At 44.5% G+C, this 22,019-nt stretch overlaps 1 protein-coding gene across 1 annotated transcript in view; it reads left to right on the forward strand.

The window, feature by feature from the left end:
• ABCC4 (ATP binding cassette subfamily C member 4 (PEL blood group)) overlaps window positions 1–22,019 on the forward strand; it is a 157,296-nt gene that overhangs the window by 7,368 nt on the left and 127,909 nt on the right. Inside the window, exon 3 of the mRNA XM_078784419.1 lies at window positions 20,845–20,955. Within this exon, the coding sequence (XP_078640545.1) occupies window positions 20,845–20,955 (111 nt within the window). The remainder of the gene's footprint in view (window positions 1–20,844; window positions 20,956–22,019) is intronic.

The following is a 22,019-nucleotide window of genomic DNA, read 5'->3' on the forward strand; positions in this document are numbered from 1 at the left end:
GCGTGCGTGCCGCGCAAGGCCCGTGCGTGGAGATCACAGTCAAGGGTGCGCGACGGCGCCTCGCAGGCTGCGAGTGGATCCTAGTGAAGGTCGCGTGAGATGCAGATTGTGCCCCGGACCGCCCGAAAAGCACGGACAATGTCGGGCGAGTTTGCTGGCCCCGTGTCGATCGGCATATCTTTGAGAAATGACCTTTTCGTGAGCACGAATGGCACGTCGCCTCGCGCGCGGGGCAAACTGTCCTCAAATGATTTTGATTCCCACAAAAATAGCACTTTGCGGTACCCCCGGCAGATGGAGTCGTGGCAGCAGCGGCGGTCACGCTCGGGCTCGAAGCCTCGAGAGTGTCCGTTGTCCCCGATTCCAGCGGAGGTTCAGCATCCGCTCGCACCGCTGCCGCAGCCCTCCGGTCGCTCACCGGTCAGCCCCGCAGTGACGTACGGATGATCGTGACGATCGTATGCCTCAGATTGTCTCCTCGCCTCGTCGTAAATGATCGCCGCCTTATGGGCAGTCTCAAGAGTTAAATCGGCAGTCTCTAGCAATCTTTGACGTATCATCGGTGAGTGAACCCCGGAAACAAAGGCATCTCTCATTAAATCATCACAGACCTGTTCATGGGTTCTCGGTTCACATGTACAGTCCTTAGCTAATCAGCGGAGGTCCTGAACAAAGTGATCGATGGATTCCGAAGGATCCTGCCCTCATGAGGAGAGCAGATACCGGGTTTAGACCACGCTTCGTGTCTTGATGTAGATCCGGCGTAGTTGCGCTTCAGCCGTATCGTACGTGACGCACTGAGAGATGTACTGATAGACATAATGGGACACGCGTGAGTTAAGCACCGCGAGCTTTGTCTCATCCGTGAGTTCATCTTGGGCTCCGAGGTAACTTGGCAGCAGTCGAAGCCAGTGCTGGAGCTGGGCAACCGAGTCCGGGGCTTATGGATCCGCTCCGAAAATCGGGACGAGTATCAGCTTATGAGTCATCGTTGTCGATCAGGACAAGAGACGAATGATATTAGTTGTTGTAAGAATCAGAGTTACAACATTGGCTCAGATCATGAGTTTAATATCATTCGATCCCTAACAATACCTGTAAAGAGAACCAGCGAACATCATATCAATATTCAGCTTACATATGATTCAGCTTACATTATCCCTGGTGTTGGCTTAGCGGTTAGGGTGCCAGCTTGGGATCTTCGGATCCTGGGTTCGAATCCCGGTCGATCGCTGAATTAACGCCAGGGGGGTTGACTCAGCCTGTCATCCTTCCGAGGTCGGCAAATTGAGTACCAGCTTGCTGGGATGAATGATCACGGTGTGTACACCGATTTAGAATAGGTACACCATATCCCTGCGTGCACCGTAAGAGCGTGACCAAGGGTTGGCGTCAGGAAGGGCATCCGGCCATAAAAACATTGCCTCAAACAGGGAACCATGATTGTCATGGGGCCCGCAAGGCTAACCCCCGCTCTAGCGGGGAAAATGGCCTTAAAACGATCATTCATTCATTCATTCATATGAGCACAAGCAAGCCGTAACAAAGTGGCGGTACGTACCATCTAGTTATGCACCAGCATAGCATACAGTTAATGTCTCAGGTATGATAATAGCGCTGAATGACCGAGTTCTTATAACGGCCGCGTAGCGGGCAAATGACGCATGACACCTGGGTTCAGACGCTCGATGGAATTTCATGACGATCTTGTTCCTGGATTGTAAGTAGTTTGCATTGGAGGTCACATGACGTTTTATTACATCCCATACATTGTATATCCAGTGAAGCAAAACTGTTATGGAGCTGTCATTTTCTAGATTATAATTCGAAAATTGCTTTCTAAACTTTGAGAAATGTCTTATTCTCGGTTTTGACATGTAGGAGTGCAGCATGTCTGAACATTCATTCCATCGATTAAATGGAGTGTAAATGTAGCTATCCCTTTTGCTCGCACCATTCATATTAATCTACAGGGTGATTGAAAAGTAACTCCCTATTTTAAAATACTTATAATTTATTTCTTAACTATAATTTTTACAAGAAATGGATATAAGAAGAAAGCGTATAGCATGAGGTTTTATTTAAAATTCGATATGGGCACCAGAATACGCCACCAGCTTCTCAAGCCGCCCGGTAACCGCGTCAACTGATTTCACCAGGAACTCTTGTGGGATGGAAGACATAATTTCTCGTATTCGCCCTTCAGGTTCTTCCAAAGTCGTTGGTTTGGTACAGTAGACTTGCTCTTTTACCCAACCCCAAAGAAAAAAGTCACATGGTGTTAAGTCAGGGCTCCTGGCTGGCCACTCATATGGACCACGACGACCCATCCATCTCCCAGGGAAGTGGGCATTCAGCCATTCACGAACAACAATAGCAAAATGTGGAGGAGCGCCATCTTGCATGAAAATCAAATCTTCAACATTCTCCGAAGCACTGATAATTGGCCAGATTTCGTCTTGCAGCATTGTGAGGTGCCTTTTGGCATTCATGGTATCGCGAAGAATGAAGGGACCTACAATCCTTTCCGAAGTCATTCCACACCACACCGTTACCTTGGGCCGATATTGCGTTTTTTCAGAAATAACACGAGGATCTTCTCCTGCCCAGTAATAGCAGTTGTGACGGTTCACAAACCCACCGATGTGAAATACCGCTTCATCAGACCAGAGGATATTTTTAAAGAGATCAGACCAATCTTCATACCAAGCCAGCATCACCTCCCCAAACTCCATGCGAATGTCGCAGTCTTCAGCAGAGAGTGCTTGACAGTAGTGCGGCTTCCAAGCATGCCATTTAAGCTCCTTTTTGAGCACAGTTCGTACTGTGTGAAAGGAGAGCCCACTTTCCCTTGCTGCTTGTCGAATTGACTTTCTTGGGCTATGTGTAAACATTTCTTGAACTGCTTGCACTGTCTCCGGGTCACTGGACTTGGAAGGGCGACCGCTTCTTCGAGTATCAGATACAGATCCTGTAGCCATGAGTTTTGCATGACAATTCTTGATCGTCTTTGCCTCAACTTGAGCATGTGCTCTTTTAATGGTCCTCCACCATCTTTGCACTTGAACAACGGATTTCCAAACTTCGTAACGTGCCGCTAGCTGGGCACGCTCCTGCAGGGTAAGATGTCCAGCCATGTTTGTAGGGCTTCCGAATTTCAAACAAAAAAATAATCTGAAAAAAAACCAACAAAGATTAAATTCTCATACATTAAGGAACAAACACTAAAAATTTGAGAAAAATATTACAATAAATAAATAATTTCTAAATATTTTAAAATAGGGAGTTACTTTTCAATCACCCTGTATATTAAGTCCATATTTGACATTTATAATTATATGAGGAGCCTTGGATTCCTTAGCATCCAGTGATGCATGTGTGAATCAAGAACAGCAGTCCATATGAGAAAGCAGTACTTGAGCAAACACATTGAACCAGAAAAACATGCAGAGACACACAAAACATGCAATGAAGGGAGTGGGAGACAAGAGGGGGAGAGAGAGGGAAGCACACAAGCACAACAACAGTAGAGAACAGGGACATCGGTATATCTGTGGAAAGGGGAGGGATGGGGGAGGAGGGAGGGGTATACTGTACAAAGCAAATGGACACTACTAGGAACCCCAGGAAAGAAACTGGGGATTCAAAGGGGGATTTGAGGCGTTTTAACGGTGGTAGAAAAGATCAAGGTTTTGGATGGGGGACCTGGAGGGAGGAGAGGGATTGAAGGGAGTGTGGGAGTTTGTTCCAGAGGTGGGAGATAAGAGGAATAAAGGACTGAAGGTGAGCAGAGAGTCTTGATTTTGGCAGTTTCACCAGAAGAGGGTTCCCGGCAGATATTGTGCATCCTGCAGGAATATTTGGGGGACAGAGCACAGAGAGAGCTGGGGGAGCAAGGCCGGAGAGGAGTCGGTAGAAGACAGAAAGACCACCTACCTGACTGCAGTGAGAGAGAGTAAGGCCCTCAGAATCAGCTTCATCGTGGAAGATTCCAATGATTCTGAATGCTTTGTTTTCAACCGTGTGAAGCCGAGCTGGGTGTGAGGCAGGAGCACCAGCCCAGAGGGGAAAGCAGTATTCCATTGAGCTGCGGATGAAAGCTTTGTATGTGGTGAGGAGCTCAGAAGTGCCCAGAAAGGACTTTGCACGATGGAGGATGCTCAGTCAGTGACTGGCTTTGGAGGCCAGCTTGGAAATGTGGTTTTCCCAGGAAAGATCATGGCAGATATTGAGACCCAAAAGCTTGAGTGACAGAACTTCTTCAAGAGGATTGGTCAGAAAGTAGATGGGAGGATTGTCCAGACGGTCTTTTCGGAGAGACAAAGTGAGAGTGGGAGATTTGTCAGGATTGAAAGACATGTTCCACTTGTTTGACCAGTTTGTGATATTGTCCAGGTCTGCAGAGAGTGAAAAGGCTGCTGCCTGCCGATCTGAGGGTTGAGATATGGAGCGGCAGAGAGTGGAGTCATCAGCAAAGAGATAGAGAGGATTTTTCAGAGAGTAGGAGAGATCATGAATGAACACCAGAAAAAGCACAAGGCCCAGAACACTACCTTGAGGAACTCCAGCCTGAACAGGAAGGGAAGAGAGAATTCCATTCAGGGCCACACATTGACTGTGACCAGAAAGGAAGTCTGCAAGCCATGCTTGGAGGTTTCCATGTATACCATAAGAGGAGAGTTTGGTGAGCAGGGCGGGGTGACAGACCATATCGAAGGCACGTGATATGTCAAGGGAGACAGCTCTGATTTCCTGTTTGGCATTGAGGACCTCCATCCATTGTTGAGACAACAAAAGCAGCATGTCCAGAGTCGAGTGACTTGGTCTGAAACCAAATTGATGATCCAAAATCAAGACATTGGCGAAGAGGAAGGATTTGATGTCAGAAGCGATGATCGATTCCATGACCTTGCTGATTATTGGGAGCAGGCTGATTGGTCTGTAGTTGCAAGGATCTGCTTTTGGACCTTTCTTCTGTAAAACGGTAATGTTTGCTGATTTCCAAGCAGATGGCAGGTGACCTTGAGCAAAAGAGAGGGTGAAAAGAATTGAGAGAGGGTGTGAAAGAGCAGCAGAGCAGGATTTTAGGATCCGTGGGCTGATGCCGTCTGGTCCAGTTGCAGAATCAGAGTCGAGGTTTGACAGAAACTTCTCCACCTTGTCAGGAGAGAAGGACACAGAGTCCAGGAGCAGTTGGGTTCGACTGGGAAAGGTGGGAACAGAGAGAGATGGGTTTGGGACACACAATTTTGAGGCAAACACAGAGTTTAGGCATTCGGCTTTGTCACGTGCGATGTGTCAGCTGTGTAGCCATTTGAGGTAAAGGGGGGGGGAGAGGGGAATATGGAGGGGGAACAAACACCAGAAACTGATTTGACCAGACACCACCATGATTTAGAGGAATGAGACAGGTTTGAGAGTTCAGTCTTGAGCGTAGAGAGATAGTGCTTCCTAGCTCTCCTGAAGGTAGACACACACTTGTTCCGAGCTTTGTGAAAGGAACTGAGATTACCTTCCGTTGGATTTGTCTTCCAAGAGGCAAAGGCAAGTTGTTTCAGGGCAACTGCCTCACCACAAGATTCGGTGTACCATGGATGGGAGGAAGGGTATGACAACTGAAGACGAGATGGGATAAATCTGTGCATGAGAGAGAGCAAAACACATGCATGAAAGTTCTGATACAGTATTCCAAGGAAAGACCAAAAGGACTAAGGATGCCCAGTTGGCTCGCTTTGTAGCCCAGCTTTGGAAATATGGTTAGCCCAGGAGAAGTCATGGATGAGGGTGATGCCTAGAAATCAGAGATTGGATCTATTCCAGTGACCATGGAAATACTGTAGGTGGGTTCATTTGACAATCCTTCCAGTGTGACATTGTGATATTTGACAGAATGGAGAGACATGTTCCACTTATCAAACCAGCATCTAATAAACTCCATCTAACTGTCAGTGGGATGGGGGTACTGTATGACACAATGTAGTCATCTGCAAAAAAGACTAGGGTTTTCCAGAGCATCACATAGGTTGTGTAAGTATATGAGGAACAACACTGGGCCTGATACTACATAGAGAGAGGAGAGGGTTCATTTGCTGGCAATGCATTGACTTTGCGAGTTGAGGAAGTAGGAAAGCTAGCTGTGAAAGTAGCCTTCTATATTACAGACAGTGAGCTTGTCAAGTCACTGCCTGACCGTCGAATTTCCGAGATTTGTCCAGGGAAAGTCTCCATATCTCTTGATTAAGGTATAGGGCCTCTAACCATGGCTGAGAGAGAAGCAGTAGAATATCAATAGTTGAGTTGCCAGGATGGAGTCCAAACTGATGGTCTGAAACCAAGCTGTTTGAAAAGAGGAAATATTTGACATTAACTTCAATGATGTTTTCCATGATTCTACTTGTAATTAGAAGTAAGCTTATTGGTCTGTAGGTGAGAGCAGCTCTTTTTGCATCTTTCTTCAGAATGGGAATTCTACTGGCCAAAGGAGCAGTACAGGTTTGAGAGCTCTTACAGGGGAAAAGCAAGAGCAGCAGAGCAGGATTTCAGAACATGGGCACTGATGTCATCTGGTCCAATTGCTTTGGAAAAGTTGTGGCTGAACGTGACATTCTCCACCCTCTTGGGTGTGAAAGATGCAGATTCATGTATGTGGGGTTAGGTGGGGACAAGATGGGTGGGTTTGTTAAACAAGATGTGGTGGCAAACACGATGTTGAGACATTCTCCCTTGCCTTGAGTATACTCTGAGGAGATTGCTTAAGACAAGGCTGCAACACCACAATGCCATGGCTTGAGGTGAGCAAGTATATGCAGGAAGATCATTGGAAGTAAGTAGAGACTGACTTGACAAGGCACCAGCAAGACATTGTGGATGGAGACTGGTTGTATAGTTTGGCTATGAGATTAGGAAGATCGCTTCTGTCTTACATAAGGGTGCACACACACTTGTTGCAAGTCTTACAGAGTGAACTCTTGTTGAGTTCAGGAGGGTTAACTTTTCATGTTGAGAAAGCAAGCTGCTTTCTGCAATCGCCTTACCATATGATTAATTGTACCAGAGACAAGAGATGGATAGATAAACCAGAGAGAGAGAGGTTGAGAGCTTTCAGCCATATCATTTTATTAGAGGGCTTGTTGTGGTCTCTGCCATTTGACGTGGGCGAACAACTAGATTCTCCGGCATTGTGATTGTACTCCAACAATTGTCAGTGATGAGAGCTTCTTTTTTGTCGACACAACCTAGGCTCGTGGAGGAGCTAGAACCCACAATGGATCAGGACATAACAGAACAAAAGGAAAAGTAGAAAGAGAAGGGGGAGCACCCCAACAGCAAGGTTGAGTGAACTTTGTGGGAAACAGCAAGGTCGGGAATAATAAGAGGGAACTGCTAGGAAAAGACAGTAAAGATAGAGAAAGCATTTTCAAATTTCATTTAGAAAACTTTTCAGTTATGAAAATGAGGTTTGGTGTAAGCGAGGAAAGAGTAGAAATGAAGGTTTGGGGATTAAAATTGAGAAGGATTATATTGAGTGAGGTTTTTTGGGAATGTTCTGAGTTGATAAAGGGAGATGAGTAATAAAGATGCGCTTGAGGATAGGAAGTAAAGGAGAAAAGGAAGTGAGAGTATGGGAGGCCAGTCTCGTGAGCAGACAGCATAGCCAAAGCTGAGACAAACAACATTAAATGAAAATCGATACAATAGGACAAAGTATGAATGGACAGGAAAATGGGAAGATATTCATTATATAATTAATAGTTTAAGGAACATATGACATGAAGCTAGACAATGCATATCTGGTGAGGTAATTTTAGCTTTTGGAGAAGATTTCATGTAATTGAGAAAATCACGTGCACTTGCAAAGAAACCACAACTGGAAGAAAGTGCAAAATACAACGTTCCATCTTAAAAGGTTTTCATGGAATTACCTTTTCACAGCTTAGCCCATATAGTGGGGTACCATAGTGAAAATGTCGTTACACGGTGAACAAAAGCACAATTTTTTCACCAAAGCATCTCCATGGTATACCTTCTAGAAAAAAAGTAAGCTCCAAAAAAAAGATGATGGGAAGTGTAATATCTGACGTCATTATGACATCATCAGCTAATTATTATGTAATCATATATAATAAAAAAATCAATGACTTAGAACTAAGGTGTTAAGTGCATTTTAACATCAAAATATATGTTTCCGGGGTCAAGGATTTCAATGCACTTTTCATTTTTTATTTTAGACAATCTTTAAAAGATTTATGATGTCATTATGACGTCATAAGCGAATTATTTCGCAATCATAATTAAAAAATGAATTAGTTAGAACTAGGCTATTAAGTGTATTTTGACATCGAAATATGTTTCCGAGGTCAAGGAATTCACTGCAATTGTCATTTTTCTTCTTAGACAATGTTTAAAAGATTTATGACATCATTCTGACGTCATCCAGCAAAAAAAAGGCACCTGGACCAGCTATCATCCAGCGTCGGAAGGCATCTGAATTTTCGGTTAGGCCCACAGCTCCACCCTTGCCTTTTACTTTGGCATTCTCTTGTTCGTGGACTTGATCGATGGGAAGTGCGGAAAACCTCTTTTGTGTTTTGTTCACAACCCAGTGCTTCTGGAAGTCCTTTGTTAGAGCGGCTGGCAAGGATTGCATGTCTCAGAGGTGGACGGAAACCCAACGGCAGTAGTTGTAATGGTCCAGTGCAAAAAATAGAAACATGAGACTTTGAAGAGACTCAACATAGAGAAGAAAGTCTTTTTCTCTGTGCGCACGAATGAATATCATGATCAAGATCTCTGTTCGCAGCACTATGTCCCAGTACTGGAAAGTCGGACTCTTCTTTGCCATAGCCAGTCTCCAAGCCTCAAATGTCTCACTGTCACTGGACACAGCAGCTTGCTCATATGCTTCTTGTTGTAACCGTGATAGAGCTAAGGCAGTCACTTGGTGGGCATGTCGTGTCCGTGTCACATGAGCGGCATTGATGAAAGAGTTAGCTGTACAAGATGTTGCTACACCTGAATCAGTTAGAGCTACAGTTCAGCCACTCTGATCTAGGAAATCTCCCAGTGCATTCCACAAGGCCTTCTCCAAATGGAACCCGCCAAACATGATCAGGAATTCATTTTCACCATGAGTTGCAGGCCAGGTCCATTGAATATACTTGCAGTTCGCAAAAATTGGACAGTCACAAGTGAGTACTGGAATCTGGCCAGGGTTGAGGAACTCTGCGTTGGACTTCAATATGTTCATGGTGTGCTTGATCATGGCTGGTGAGTCTGCCTTCTCTTGAAATAGTGGTAGAAGAGCAATCAAGGGCAGGGGGATCGAGCGGAGGTGATTGCTGAGATGCATGATAGGCAGCCCATGAGATAGTGTCTCCCTTCTCACTTGCATTTCCGTCGAGAAGCTTGGAAGCATGCTGAATCCATTTCTCCTCCTTTTCTTTTGCTTCTTCAAGCCTCCCATTTACAGGTGTCATGATAACCTGTGGTACACTGGTATTTGATGCTTTGAGATGTACTGATTGAATTATGCTAATCGAATCTAGAAGGTGAGGTTTCTCATTTGGATTTGCAGGAAGAAAGCAATTTGCCACCGAACACGTCCGAGATTATCTTGTGTAGGAAATTGGATGACACTTATACCACTTCCATGGAACGATCCTTTGGCTGTAGTGGAAGAGGGATTATGGTCGATGTTATCCAGTGCACCAACAGTGAAGAGACCTTTCCTGAGAATAGATGGGCACACAATTTGGTCAGCAGTGAATTGGTCACACATTGCAGATGACAATTTATTCTCCAGTTGCAGAACCCGGCTGTATGAGATGCTCAACCCTAGTTTAGCCAGTTGAGCACTGAGTGTTTTGTTCCTTGTCAATGTGTGGATATTCAAGCCAATGTATACTGGAAGTGGAGGTTCTCTCTCAGGAGACTGTCGTTTGGGAGTAGCCAGTTTCGTGCACCTTTTCTTTGAATTGTGGAGGAACAACTGGGCGATTGTTTGAGAAGCCTGTGTGTCATTAACATCGCTCTTCAAGTTTGGTCCATAAAGGATCATTGATGACAGGAGTGTAAGACTGGGAAGCATTGTCTGGCACTTAGGGGGGAAACTGCCAGAAAACTTGAAATGTGTTTCTCCAAACATTTCTTCTCTGCATATTTTTACTACTTTTGCAAAAAGTAGTGCTTCTGATTGATAGTCATGTTCATGCAGAGCATCTTTCAGCATTTGTTGCATGCCTTCTGGAAATACAAGAACAATGTTCTTGCCATCTGTCTGTTCTTGCACACCGGTGTCGGCAAAGTGCTCAAGAAGCCTGCTTTTCAACAAGATCTTGTTAATTGACACATCATGCCCAAGATTTTGAAGACGGCGTTCATACATCTCATGAAGATCTGAAAACTTGAACAGGTATGTCCCATCCTCAACGGCAAACTCAACATAAGACACCAACTCCACAAACGCTCTGGCATCTGCTCGTTCTCTTTCCGTGTTGGAAGAAACACCTTCACGGCGATGAGCCCGATGTCTGTTTCTGTATCGTGTTAAACAGTTCAGGTGGTATTTGGCTTCGAGGGCGATTAAATCACCCCCTGTTATTTTGTACAAGAGTTGGTCATCCTGCATATCAGTTGCCATATTTCTGAGGGATTGATCAGCGCCAAATGTTTGGAAGTTGTGTAATTTTTGGTCGCCTGTTTTTTCACAGAAGATGCACACACACTTGGCATCAAATACTGACTGCCGCTTTGACCGTCGCATCTCAAGAGCTTCGGCTTCATGTTTTGTTTTCCTCATTACTTGTCTGTTGAGTTTGGAATTGTTGAATTTCTGATGGCAAGAACGATGCCATGAGGCATTATTTTTCACAAAAGTTTCTACTGTTCCTTCTGTTACATATTCTACATCAACTGGCAGTGCATTTATTTTTCTGAACTCCTCAACATTCTGTGGACAAGATAGTTTTTCCGGTGTAGTTTTTTTGCAGATTATGCAAGCACTCCAATCCATGATGACCTGAAATTGAAAGGAAATAGTCCACATAAGCATAAAAAGTACAATATCCAAACCAATATTATACGTTCCAATGCTGTAATTTGATAGAAAATTCATGAATACTTTTATTGGTTTCTTGCATTTCTAAATTTGAATAGCTAGACTAAGATTGCGTATATTCCAGGGAATGTATTGTTTGAACATGGTCTTAAATCACATTTGAGACCGGGCACCCTTGCATTTATTCCCTAATTCTTATGTTGTATTTTCATTTGTTTTGTTTTATTTATTTTATTTTTTTTACACATTTGAGTAATGACATCACTGCAACAAGTGCAACATAGTGAGCTTAAAAAGGCTTATATATCAATTACCTGTTTCTTGAAATATTAAATTAATGACTCAAAATCTCGGCACAGTACTTCACAACCTTATGCTATACATTAATTTGCGCTAATATCTTGTTAGTCTATTGTGACGTCATTATGACGTCATCAAATACACTTCCTGTCAGCAGATTTTTTGGAGCTTACCCTCTTTTTGATCCTTATGCATGGGCAAAGCTTTGGTTAAAAAATTGTGCTTTTGTCCACAGTGTAACGGTCCTTGGCATTTTTGTTAATAAGGTACCTCACTAATAGGATGGCCTCTAAAGGCGGTTCAGCTTAGCTGGTAGAGCAATGCCGTCTGGAACAGCGTTTGTATGTCCGTATGTATGTACAGTCACATGAAAAAGTAAGTACACCCCATGTAAAGTTTTGACTTTTTCAACATATTTCAACACACAGCTATTTGATCTTCATTTCAACAATATTGATAGATAAAGGTGATATAATATAACAAATATCATGAAACATTTACATTTTGTAGTCCATTGTATAATTTAAATATACATAAATGCAAATTTCGCATGTGGAAAAAGTAAGTACACCCTTGGCTCTAATAGGTGGTATTGCCCCCTTTGGCAGAAACAACCTCAAGTAGGCATTTCTTATAACTGTCTACCAGTCTCTGACATCGACTGGGAGAAATTTTTGCCCACTCCTCCATGCAGAATTCTTTCAGCTGTGCGATGTTTGAGGGGTTTCTTGCATGCACAGCTCGTTTCAAATCCCCCCACAACATCTCGATGGGGTTTAGATCCGGGCTCTGACTTGGCCATTCCAGAACCCTCCATTTCTTTCTTTTCAGCCATTCCTTGGTGGATTTACTGGTATGTTCAGGGTCATTGTCATGTTGCAAGGTCCACCTTCGGTTGAGCTTCAACTTTCCGACAGATGGCCTCACATTATCTTCAAGCACCCTCTGGTACAATGAAGAATTTATAGTGGATTATATGATGGTGAGATGCCCAGGCCCTGATGCTGCAAAGCTGCCCCAAACCATAATATTTCCACCACCATGCTTTACAGTTGGTATCAGGTTATTGTGGTCAAATGCTGTCTTTGGTTTTTGCCAAACATGTCTTCTGGTACTGTGGCCAAATAGCTGTACCTTTGACTCATCTGTCCAGAGCACATTGTTCCAGAAGTGCTGGTCTTTGCCTAGGTGTTCATTGGCAAACTTTAGTCTTGCCCTGATGTTCTTTCTGGACAGCAAACGTTTCCTCCTGGCAAACCTCCCATGTAGATCAAATTTGTGCAGCCTCTTTCTAATGGTAGACTCGTGCACTTTGACATCAACAGTGGCAAGAGCTACCTGTAGGTCCCGTGATGACATTCTGGGGTTCTTAGAGACTTCTTTCAGCATCTTGCGGTCTGCTCTCGGGCTGAACCTGCTGGGGCGGCCTGGCCTGAACAAGTTGGCAGTTGTTTGGAATCTTCTCCACTTGTTGATGATCTTCTGGACAGTCAAATGATTGATTTCAAATTGTTTGGAGATCTTTTTAAATCCCTTCCCAGACTCGTAGGCATCTATAACCTTCTTTCTGAAGGCCTCAGAGAGCTCTTTTGATCTCGGCATGGTGATGCCACACACTTCAACAACAAAGAGCAAACTAAACTAAATGTCTGAGGTTTAAACAACACAGGTTCCTCCAAGATCCTCTCTAACGATGTTCTAATCATTTGCACCGGAGCTGGTGCACCTGATTTTAATTTTAGGTATTTGAAGTAGTGATAAATGTAGGGGTGTACTTACTTTTTCCACATGCGAAATTTGCATTTATGTTTAAATTATACAATGGACTACAAAATGTAAATGTTTCATGCTATTTGTTGTATTATAATAATAATAATAATAATTCATTTATTTTGTATAGCGCTTTTCCAGAAGCCCAAAGGCGCTTTGACAGAGTGGAAAACATAATGCATAACAATACATGAAAACAACAATTGCAAAAAGACAAGAATCAAGAAAACAAACAGCAGCGATATACGGCATATATATAAGACAAGAATCAAAAAGACAAGAGAAGAATCAATAGGGAAAAATTTAAAGCAAAAGGAGGGAGAAGGAGAAGAGATAGTCAGGGGTTAAATGCTGTGGGTTGAATGTTGAATGCAGCGTTGAACAGGTGGGTCTTTAGTGATGTTTTGAATGTGGTGAGTGAGGAGGAGTCTCTGATGGTGTGAGGTAGTGAGTTCCAGAGGGTGGGAGCAGCGATGGAGAAGGCCCTGTCCCCCCAGGATCTGAATTTGGTCCGGATGGAGGGGGTCAGGAGGTTGGTACCAGCAGAGCGGAGGTTGCGGGTGGGAGTGTGTCTGGAGAGGAGGTCAGCCAGGTAGGATGGGGCCAGGTTATGGAGGGCTTTGTATGTCAAGAGGAGGATTTTGTACTGGATTCTCTGGGGGATGGGGAGCCAGTGAAGCTTGTAAAGGACGGGGGTGATGTGGTCACGGGTCCGGGAATGAGTGAGTAGACGGGCAGCGGAGTTCTGAATGTATTGGAGTTTATTGGTGATTTTTGAGGGTGAACCATAGAGGAGGCTATTGCAGTAGTCCAGACGGGAGGTGATGAAGGCGTGGATGAGGGTTTCTGCAGCCGTGGAGGAGAGGGATGAGCGGAGACGGGCAATGTTTTTCAGGTGAAAGAAGGCTGACTTTGTGATCTGTTTAGTGTATTTGTCGAAGGAAAGGGTTTGGTCAAAGATGACGCCAAGATTCCGGATGTGAGGGGAGGTGGATACTGGGATACCGTCGATGTTGAGGGCAAAGTTATGGGTGGATTTTGTGAGCGTTTTTGGGCCAATGATGATTATTTCAGATTTATCACAGTTAAGCTTGAGGAAGTTGATTTGAAGCCAGGATTTTATTTCAGTGATGCAGTTTGTCAGGATAGAGTGGGTGTCGGTGGAGACGGACTTGGTGGAGATGAAAAGCTGGATGTCATCGGCGAAGCAGTGGAATTGGAGACCATGACGGCGGATTAAGTGACCGAGCGGGGACAGGTAAAGGATGAAGAGGAGGGGGCCAAGAACTGAACCTTGGGGGACACCTTGGGGGAGGGGAGCAGTGGGGGATTTGCAGTTATTGATGGAGATGAACTGGCATCTGTCAGAGAGGTATGATTTAATCCAAGAGAGGGCAGTGCCGGTGACGTTAAAGGTGGATTCAAGTCGGGTGAGGAGGATAGTGTGATCGATGGTGTCAAAGGCGGCGCTGAGGTCGAGGAGGACGAGAATGTTGAGGTTGCCAGCGTCAGAGGAGAGGAGAAGGTCGTTGGTGATTTTGAGGAGAGCAGTTTCAGTACTGTGGTTGGAGCGGAATCCGGATTGGAATGTTTCATACAAGTTATTGGCAGAGAGATGATGTTTGAGTTGAGTGGCTACAGCGCGTTCCAAAACTTTTGACAGAAAGGGTAGGTTGGAGATGGGTCTGAAGTTGTTTAGGGTGTCAGGGTTTAGACCAGGTTTTTTTAGAATGGGGGTAACAGCAGCAATTTTGAGGGAAGGTGGGATGATGCCTGTAGACAGGGAGGAGTTTATTGTTGCAATGATAAGTGGAGAGAGAGCAGGGAGGGAGGCTTTGACAAAGCTGGAGGGGATGGGGTCAAGAGTGCAGGTGGCAGTTTTCATTCCTATGAGGAGTTCAGAGAGGTCAGTAGGAGAGATTGGGGAGAACCGAGACAGGGGATGGCAGGACAAGGGGGGGCAGGTGGTTGGAGGGGGAGCGGGTGCGGCGGTGGTCAAGCTGTTGTAGATGTTGTCAATTTTGCGTTGGAAGAAAGAGAGGAAGGAGATGCAGTTGTCTACTGTGAATGACTGGGTGGTGGTGTTCAGGGGGCGGAGGAGTTTGTTTATTGTCGAGAAGAGTGCTTTTGGGTTTCCGGAGCCAGAGTGGATAATTTGAGAGTAGTAGGCAGAGCGGGCGCGGGAGAGGGCATCTTTGTAGTGTTGTATGTGGTCCTTGTAGGCTTGGGAGTGAACTGTGAGACCCGTTTTATTGCGGAGTCTTTCAAGTTGGCGAGCACGAGTTTTCATCAGGTGGAGTTCAGGGGTAAACCAGGGAGCAGAATGGGTGAAAGAAACTGTTTTGGTTTTTACAGGCGCAAGCTGGTCAAGGCAGGAGGAGAGAGTGTGGTTGTAGTAGTCAGTGAGGTCGGAAGGGGTGTGGAGGTCAATGAAGGGAGAAGTGGACATTTTTTCAGAGAGGGTGGATGAGAATGAGGTAGGTGAAAGAGCGTTTAGCTTACGGAAGTTGATTGTGCGATAATGCCTTGGTGTTGGGGCGGGGATGTTGATGGTCAGAGTGATGGCTAAGTGGTCAGAGAGGGTGAGGTCGGAGCCATAGAGATGGTGCAAATTTAATCCAGTGGAGCAGACAAGGTCCAAAATGTGACCACGGATATGGGTAGGAAAGTCGACATGTTGAGTGAGGTTAAAGCAGGTGAGTAAATCAGTGAAGTCAGTGGTTATTGTGGAGTCAGTGGAGTCCATGTGGATATTGAAATCACCAAGGAGGAGGATTGAGGGGGAGAGGGAACATAGCTGGGTCAGAAAGTAGGAGAAGTCAGACAGGAATGATGGGTGTGGTTTGGGAGGGCGGTAGACGACAGCCATGACTGACTGCGTGTGACCAGAGAGTTTTAAAGCCAGGTGTTCAAATGATGGAGCAGATGAGATGGAGATGAGGTTGGTCTTGATGTCTTGACGGTGGATAACGGCAATTCCACCACCTCGGCCCTCCGAGCGTGGTTTATTGACGTAGGAATATCCATTGGGTGTGGTGAGGTTGAGTGTGTAGTAGTCCAGAGGTTGTTGCCAGGTTTCGGTGAGACAGAGAAAGTCCAGTTTGTTATCCAGGATGTATTCGTTCAGGATGAGGCATTTATTGTTGAGGGACCGGGTGTTGAACAGGGTGAGCTTGATGTTGTTTTGAACAGCAGGGATGAATTCAGGTGATTTAGCCAGGGTTCGTAGGCAAGAGGTGCGATCGTGTGGGTTGCTGTGACCAGGTGCGCTGGGACGAAGAGTGAGAGTGCGCTGAGCCGACCAGAGGACGGGGATGGAGTGACCTGATTGCAAATAAACAAACTTGCGACCGGAGCCACGGTGAATGTACCTGGGTCGTCGGAGGAGTCCATTTGATTTGATGGCAGAGATGCATGATGGGGTGGAGCGGGTATTGAGCAGAAGAAGCCTTGCGGCGGAGTACTTCAGAGCCATGCCAGGCAGGAGCGAAGGGACGAGTACGAGGCCAAGGTCGAGGAGGCAAAGCGGCAAACGCAGCGGCAAACACAGCGGCAAACGCAGCGGCAAACGACTGCAGCCGCTAATCAAGACCACAGCGGCAAACAAGGCCACAAGGCCACCGGCAAACAAGGCCACGGCCACAATCAACGGGAGCGGGCCTTTCGAATTCCGTATTCCGTACCATCAAAAGCAGATTCCGTTATCCAGCCGGAGAACACGCGGCACGTGCGGGTGTGAAAAGGCAGGACAGGTGTGAGATGTCAGGTCAGAAAGGTAGAAGCAGACCCTGTACATCCATCCAGTCGGAGAAGCGGCGAATATGCAACGCCAGCGTCCTCTCGCAACCGAACCCGGAAGGTGACCTTTACCTTTATTATATCACCTTTATCTATCAATATTGTTGAAATGAAGATCAAATAGCTGTATGTTGAAATATGTTGAAAAAGTCAAAACTTTACATGGGGTGTACTTACTTTTTCACGTGACTGTATGTCCCTTCCGCCATCATTTTGTGAGTTTATTCCCTTTAAAATTCGTTTTCTCTGCAACCGTGGTGCAATTGACACGCAATTACCACCATAGGAGCGCCTCTTCCGATATAAATTTGTAATGATAATCATGACGTCATCGGTCACGTGGTACGGCCACCATCTTGGAAACGCCAAAAAACTTTGCACCTTTATATCTCTGAAACCGCTCCATGGGAAAAAAATTGAAAGGTGGCTCATTGTAAAGTATTCTGTATATAGTAAGGGAAACATATGAAAATCTGTTAACTAAATTGTTACCAAAAAAATTCTTCACCAATATGTTTGTAAAGGTGTGTAATAACATGTGTTAAAATGTTGAAGGTCAACTCCCGTGGGAAACCCAGAAAAAAAGCTGTTGAATTCGGGTACCGAAAAATTATTTTCGAGAATGTTTTTTTTTTTTTAATCGGCCCTTAAGTAACTTATGAGGGGCCAAATAAGGGTTTTTCATGATTCTGAGTTGATTGTTAACATTTATATTTCACCACAGACACTCCTTTGTGGAAAAATAATTTCTAAATATATCTCATTTTCTACTTTGCAGGACATGGAGTCTAGCAATATGGATGAAGACGTTACTCCACCTGTGCTCAATTGCTTCATCTGTGCACGCTCGGATACACCAGCTGAAAGGCTCATACAGGCAACTCCAAAGGGATACTCAACTTTATTGAAACAAGCAGAAACTGTCGAAAATGTTACTGTTGTGGAACGTATGAAGGAGGCTCAAAAGGAAGGAAAACTGAGGTACCACCAGAAGTGTAAAAATGATCTGTACAACAACTTTGTTGCAACCACCAAGAAGTCAGCTCAAGCATCAAAGGCAGAGAAAGAGTCATCAAAGTTGAAGAGAAGACGCACTACTTGTGAGTTCAGTTCATCAACTGGCTGCAGTTCTAGAAGATCACAGTCAGTTGACGTCCTGTATAAGGATGTATGCATTCTTTGCAACCAACCAGCCCAGCTCTACAAAAATAATCCAGCACAAGCTAGAAAGAAATACAGAGTGCCAGATAATTTGACTGCAGATACACTGAAGGCAAGCTTGCTGAAGACAGCACGGAGTCGCGGGGATGACTGGGGCACTGAAGTCACTGGACGCCTGGAAGGGATCAACGACTTGGTAGCAGAAGAAACACTGTACCATTTGCGATGCAAACTTATGTTTGCGAGAGGTGACAGTTTGTCCAAGACTGATGAGGAAGGAAAAAGGAAGAGAGGACAGAGGAGTATTGATGAGGAGCGAGAGGCAGTTTTTATTGAATTCTGCGAATGGTTAGACTCAGAATTAGAGCATGGGGTAATGAACATGGACCAAGTCCATGAAAAGCTGCAGGAGTTTGATCAGTCACCAGAGAAGAGCCTTTCTTATTCAAAGCATTGGCTAAAGATAAAACTTCTAGAGAAATACGAAGACACCTTGTATTTCACAACACAGGAAAGAAGGGCAGATGTACTCTGTCTCAAAGATGGCACCGACAATATTCTGCGAGGGCATCATGCTAATCTTGACCATGGAGATGAGAAGACTCAGATCATAAAGACGGCACTCAAGTTCATATCCAATGATATTGCCTTGATTGATTTAGGTCCAAAGTCATACCCCACCACACACAGTATGACTGACATCGATAGTCAGCTGACACTTGTTCCTGCAAGCCTTCAGATGTTCTTGAGACCGATTGTCAAGACAGACGAAAGAGTTGCCGTTTGGGGGCAGAATTTTATTAAGGCCTGTCGACCTCGGTCTGGAGTATTGCCACACCAAATGGGGCTTGCCATACAACTTGATCATAGATTTGGGTCAAAATGGATGCTCAACAAGTTCCACCGGCTGGGATACACTGAGTCTTACACGGAGACACAAAACTACAAATACTGCTTCCTTAATAGTAGGAGTGGAGATGATGTTCCAGATACTTCTGGCACTCTTGACACCATTGTGGAGGAAACCGATGAACAGATCAATGATAAGGTTGCGGTTGATGCTGCGCTTGAGGATCAATCAGTGATGACAGCCAAAGTGCCAGCCAGTGAAAGTGAATTGTCAAGTAATGATCAGGTGGTCTTTATGGAGTTTGGGGAAACAAACAATGCAGTCACTCAGTTTGTTGGAGACAATATAGATTTAAAGATTGTCTCTATTCACGGAAACACTCCCTTTCACTCAATGGGTTGGATCGAAGTCACCTCTCCATGTTCCGAACATGTTCTCAAGGAAGGCAGCGGCAGGAGTGATCAAACCAGAGACTCTACCTCCAACAGAGGGTGCAGCTGCACAACATTCACTCCGTGCCTACCTGCAGACCCGGGACTGGATCCTTCTACAGAGCATGTCTCTGAACCCCAGTGACTATGGATGGACAATAGGTGTGCATGGGTATGAGCCAGTTCCAACACTGGACCCCACGGCTCCTGAGGAGCTATTGCAGTTCACGAGCTGTAATTGTCATGGAGATTGCAGCAACCGGCGATGCAGCTGCAAGAAGAATGGGGTCACGTGCATCTCGGCCTGTGGAGTCTGTAATGGCATTACATGCAGAAACTGCAGTCATGATGTTGTTGAGTCTGAAGAAGACATAGACAATGACTGTTGAAACTTCTGACATTGTGAATGAGAAATAACTCTTGTGTGTTATATATGTATGTGAAATAAAAGCTACTTTGTGTGTAAATGTAAAAGTGAAAATATAAATGTTAACAATCAACTCAGAATCATGAAAAACCCTTATTTGACCCCTCATAAGTTACTTAAGGGCCGATTTAAAAAAAAAAAAAATTCTCGAAAATAATTTTTCGGTACCCGAATTCAACAGCTTTTTTTCTGGGTTTCCCACGGGAGTTGAACTTCAACATTTTAACACATGTTATTACACACCTTTACAAACATATTGGTGAAGAAATTTTTTGGTAACAATTTAGTTAACAGATTTGTGAAATATCTCATAAAATGCCCTTACTATATAGGGAATAATATTTGTTAATGATGATGTCATCGGTGCCTTCATTATGCCGCCAGAAATCTGCAAGTAGAACGCTTGATCCGATCAGTTTGAGATTTATTGAGCGTGATCCAGGGACAAATTGGTTGAGAAAAAAAAAATGATGACGTCATCGGTCACGTGGTTCGGCAACCATATTTTTACGGCGTAGCCTGTAGGGCAATGCTGTCTGGAACAGTGTTTGTCTGTCCGTCCGGTGTATGTATGTATGTCTCTCACAAACGTCCACCGATCAGAGCCGAGGATCTGGTCACATGAGAGGGGGCCAGGAGATCCTTCACTCAGCAGATCCAAGCCCAGCTGCGCTGTTGTTCGGCTATCGTTATTGTTTAATGTCTGCCCTTTATTAGCACATTGCATTCCCCACTGCCATCCAGGCAATTTACGTCGTTGGTGGAGAGAATGTCTTGCTTAGTTCTTTTTTAACTGTTGGAGGAGTTGCCGATCAACACACTGATTTGTTGGATATAACGATTGTTGAGTTGCTTTGTGAAAAACCTCTTGCATCGTACAAATTGTTTTTTGACAATATATCAATCAATCCCAATGAGATCAGAAAAGTGAAGGCACTTTGAGATTGGAAAATTAGATATGTGCCTGCGATGGAGTAAAATGAAGTGTCGAGCCTGTGAATTGATAAATAAATGAGGATCTACTTTGTTTGCTTCTTCCTTCCTCTCCCAGGCATTCCTTATATTGGATGAGCTCAAGATGGATGTTGAAGGCCAATCATCTTCGGGGAAGAATAATACTTCATCTATTTTTGCAAACAAGATCACCTGCTTCTGGGATAAGGTCCTGAACTTTCTGCTGTCATCTCTTAATCTTTTTTTCTTTTCGTTTTGAACCATTAAAATTATTACCTTATCAAAAATTTTCTTTTTTGAAAATGAAAAGACTCAGCCTCAAGTTTTTCTTCATTGTGTTTTTAACCATTGATATAAGAAGAGAGCCATGAAAGCTTTTTGTGTTCTAATGTGTAAACACGTACAGTGCCTTTTCCTTCAGAAAGTATTCACACCCCTTGACTTTTTCACATTTTGTTGTGTTACAGCCTGAATTTAAAACGGATTTAATTGAGAATTTTTGTCACTGACGTACACATAATACCCCATAATGACAAAATGAAAACGTTTTCAGAATTCTTTACAAATTCATTGAAAATGAAATACATAAATATCTAATTAACATAATTATTCAGCCTCCTGAGTCAATACTTCGTAGAAGCACCATTGCTTCACATTTGCTTAATGCAAAGATGCTTCACAGTAGGGATGGTGTTAGGTGGAGGATGAGCTGTGCTCGGTTTCTGCCAGACGTACCGCTTTCAATTCAGGCCAAAGAGTTCAATTTTCGTCTCATTAGACCACAGAACATTTTGCCTCATGCTCCCAGAGTCTTTCACTTGTGTTTTTGCCTACTCCATGTTTGCTGTCATGTGCCTTTTTCTCAGGAGTGGTTTCCATTTGGCCACTCTCCCATAAAGCCTTGATTTGTGAAGTGCCACAGAGACTGTTGTCCTTCTGGCAGGTTCTCCCATCTCAGCCAAGAAACTCTGTCGTTCTGTCAGAGTGGTCATTGGGATCTTCCTCACCTCCATGACCAAGGTCCTTCTTTCCCGGTTGCTCAGTTTGGTGCCGGACGGCCAGCTCTATGAAGAATCTGGGTAGTTCCATATTCTTTCCATTTCCTAATAAAGGAACCTAATGAATGTAGCATGTGGCAGCTACATTCAAATGTAAGGTGTGCACAGAGGGAGCTGCAGATGGAGGAAATGTTGAGGTGGATCTTGGAGACGGCGTGAAGCTGGAAGGTGTGAAAACATTTTGCTACCTACAGAGACAGGCTGAATGGAGAAG

Source organism: Myxine glutinosa, chromosome 9 (assembly GCF_964187855.1).
Source record: "Myxine glutinosa chromosome 9, kmMyxGlut1.1, whole genome shotgun sequence".
NCBI classification, from domain to species: domain Eukaryota; kingdom Metazoa; phylum Chordata; class Myxini; order Myxiniformes; family Myxinidae; genus Myxine; species Myxine glutinosa.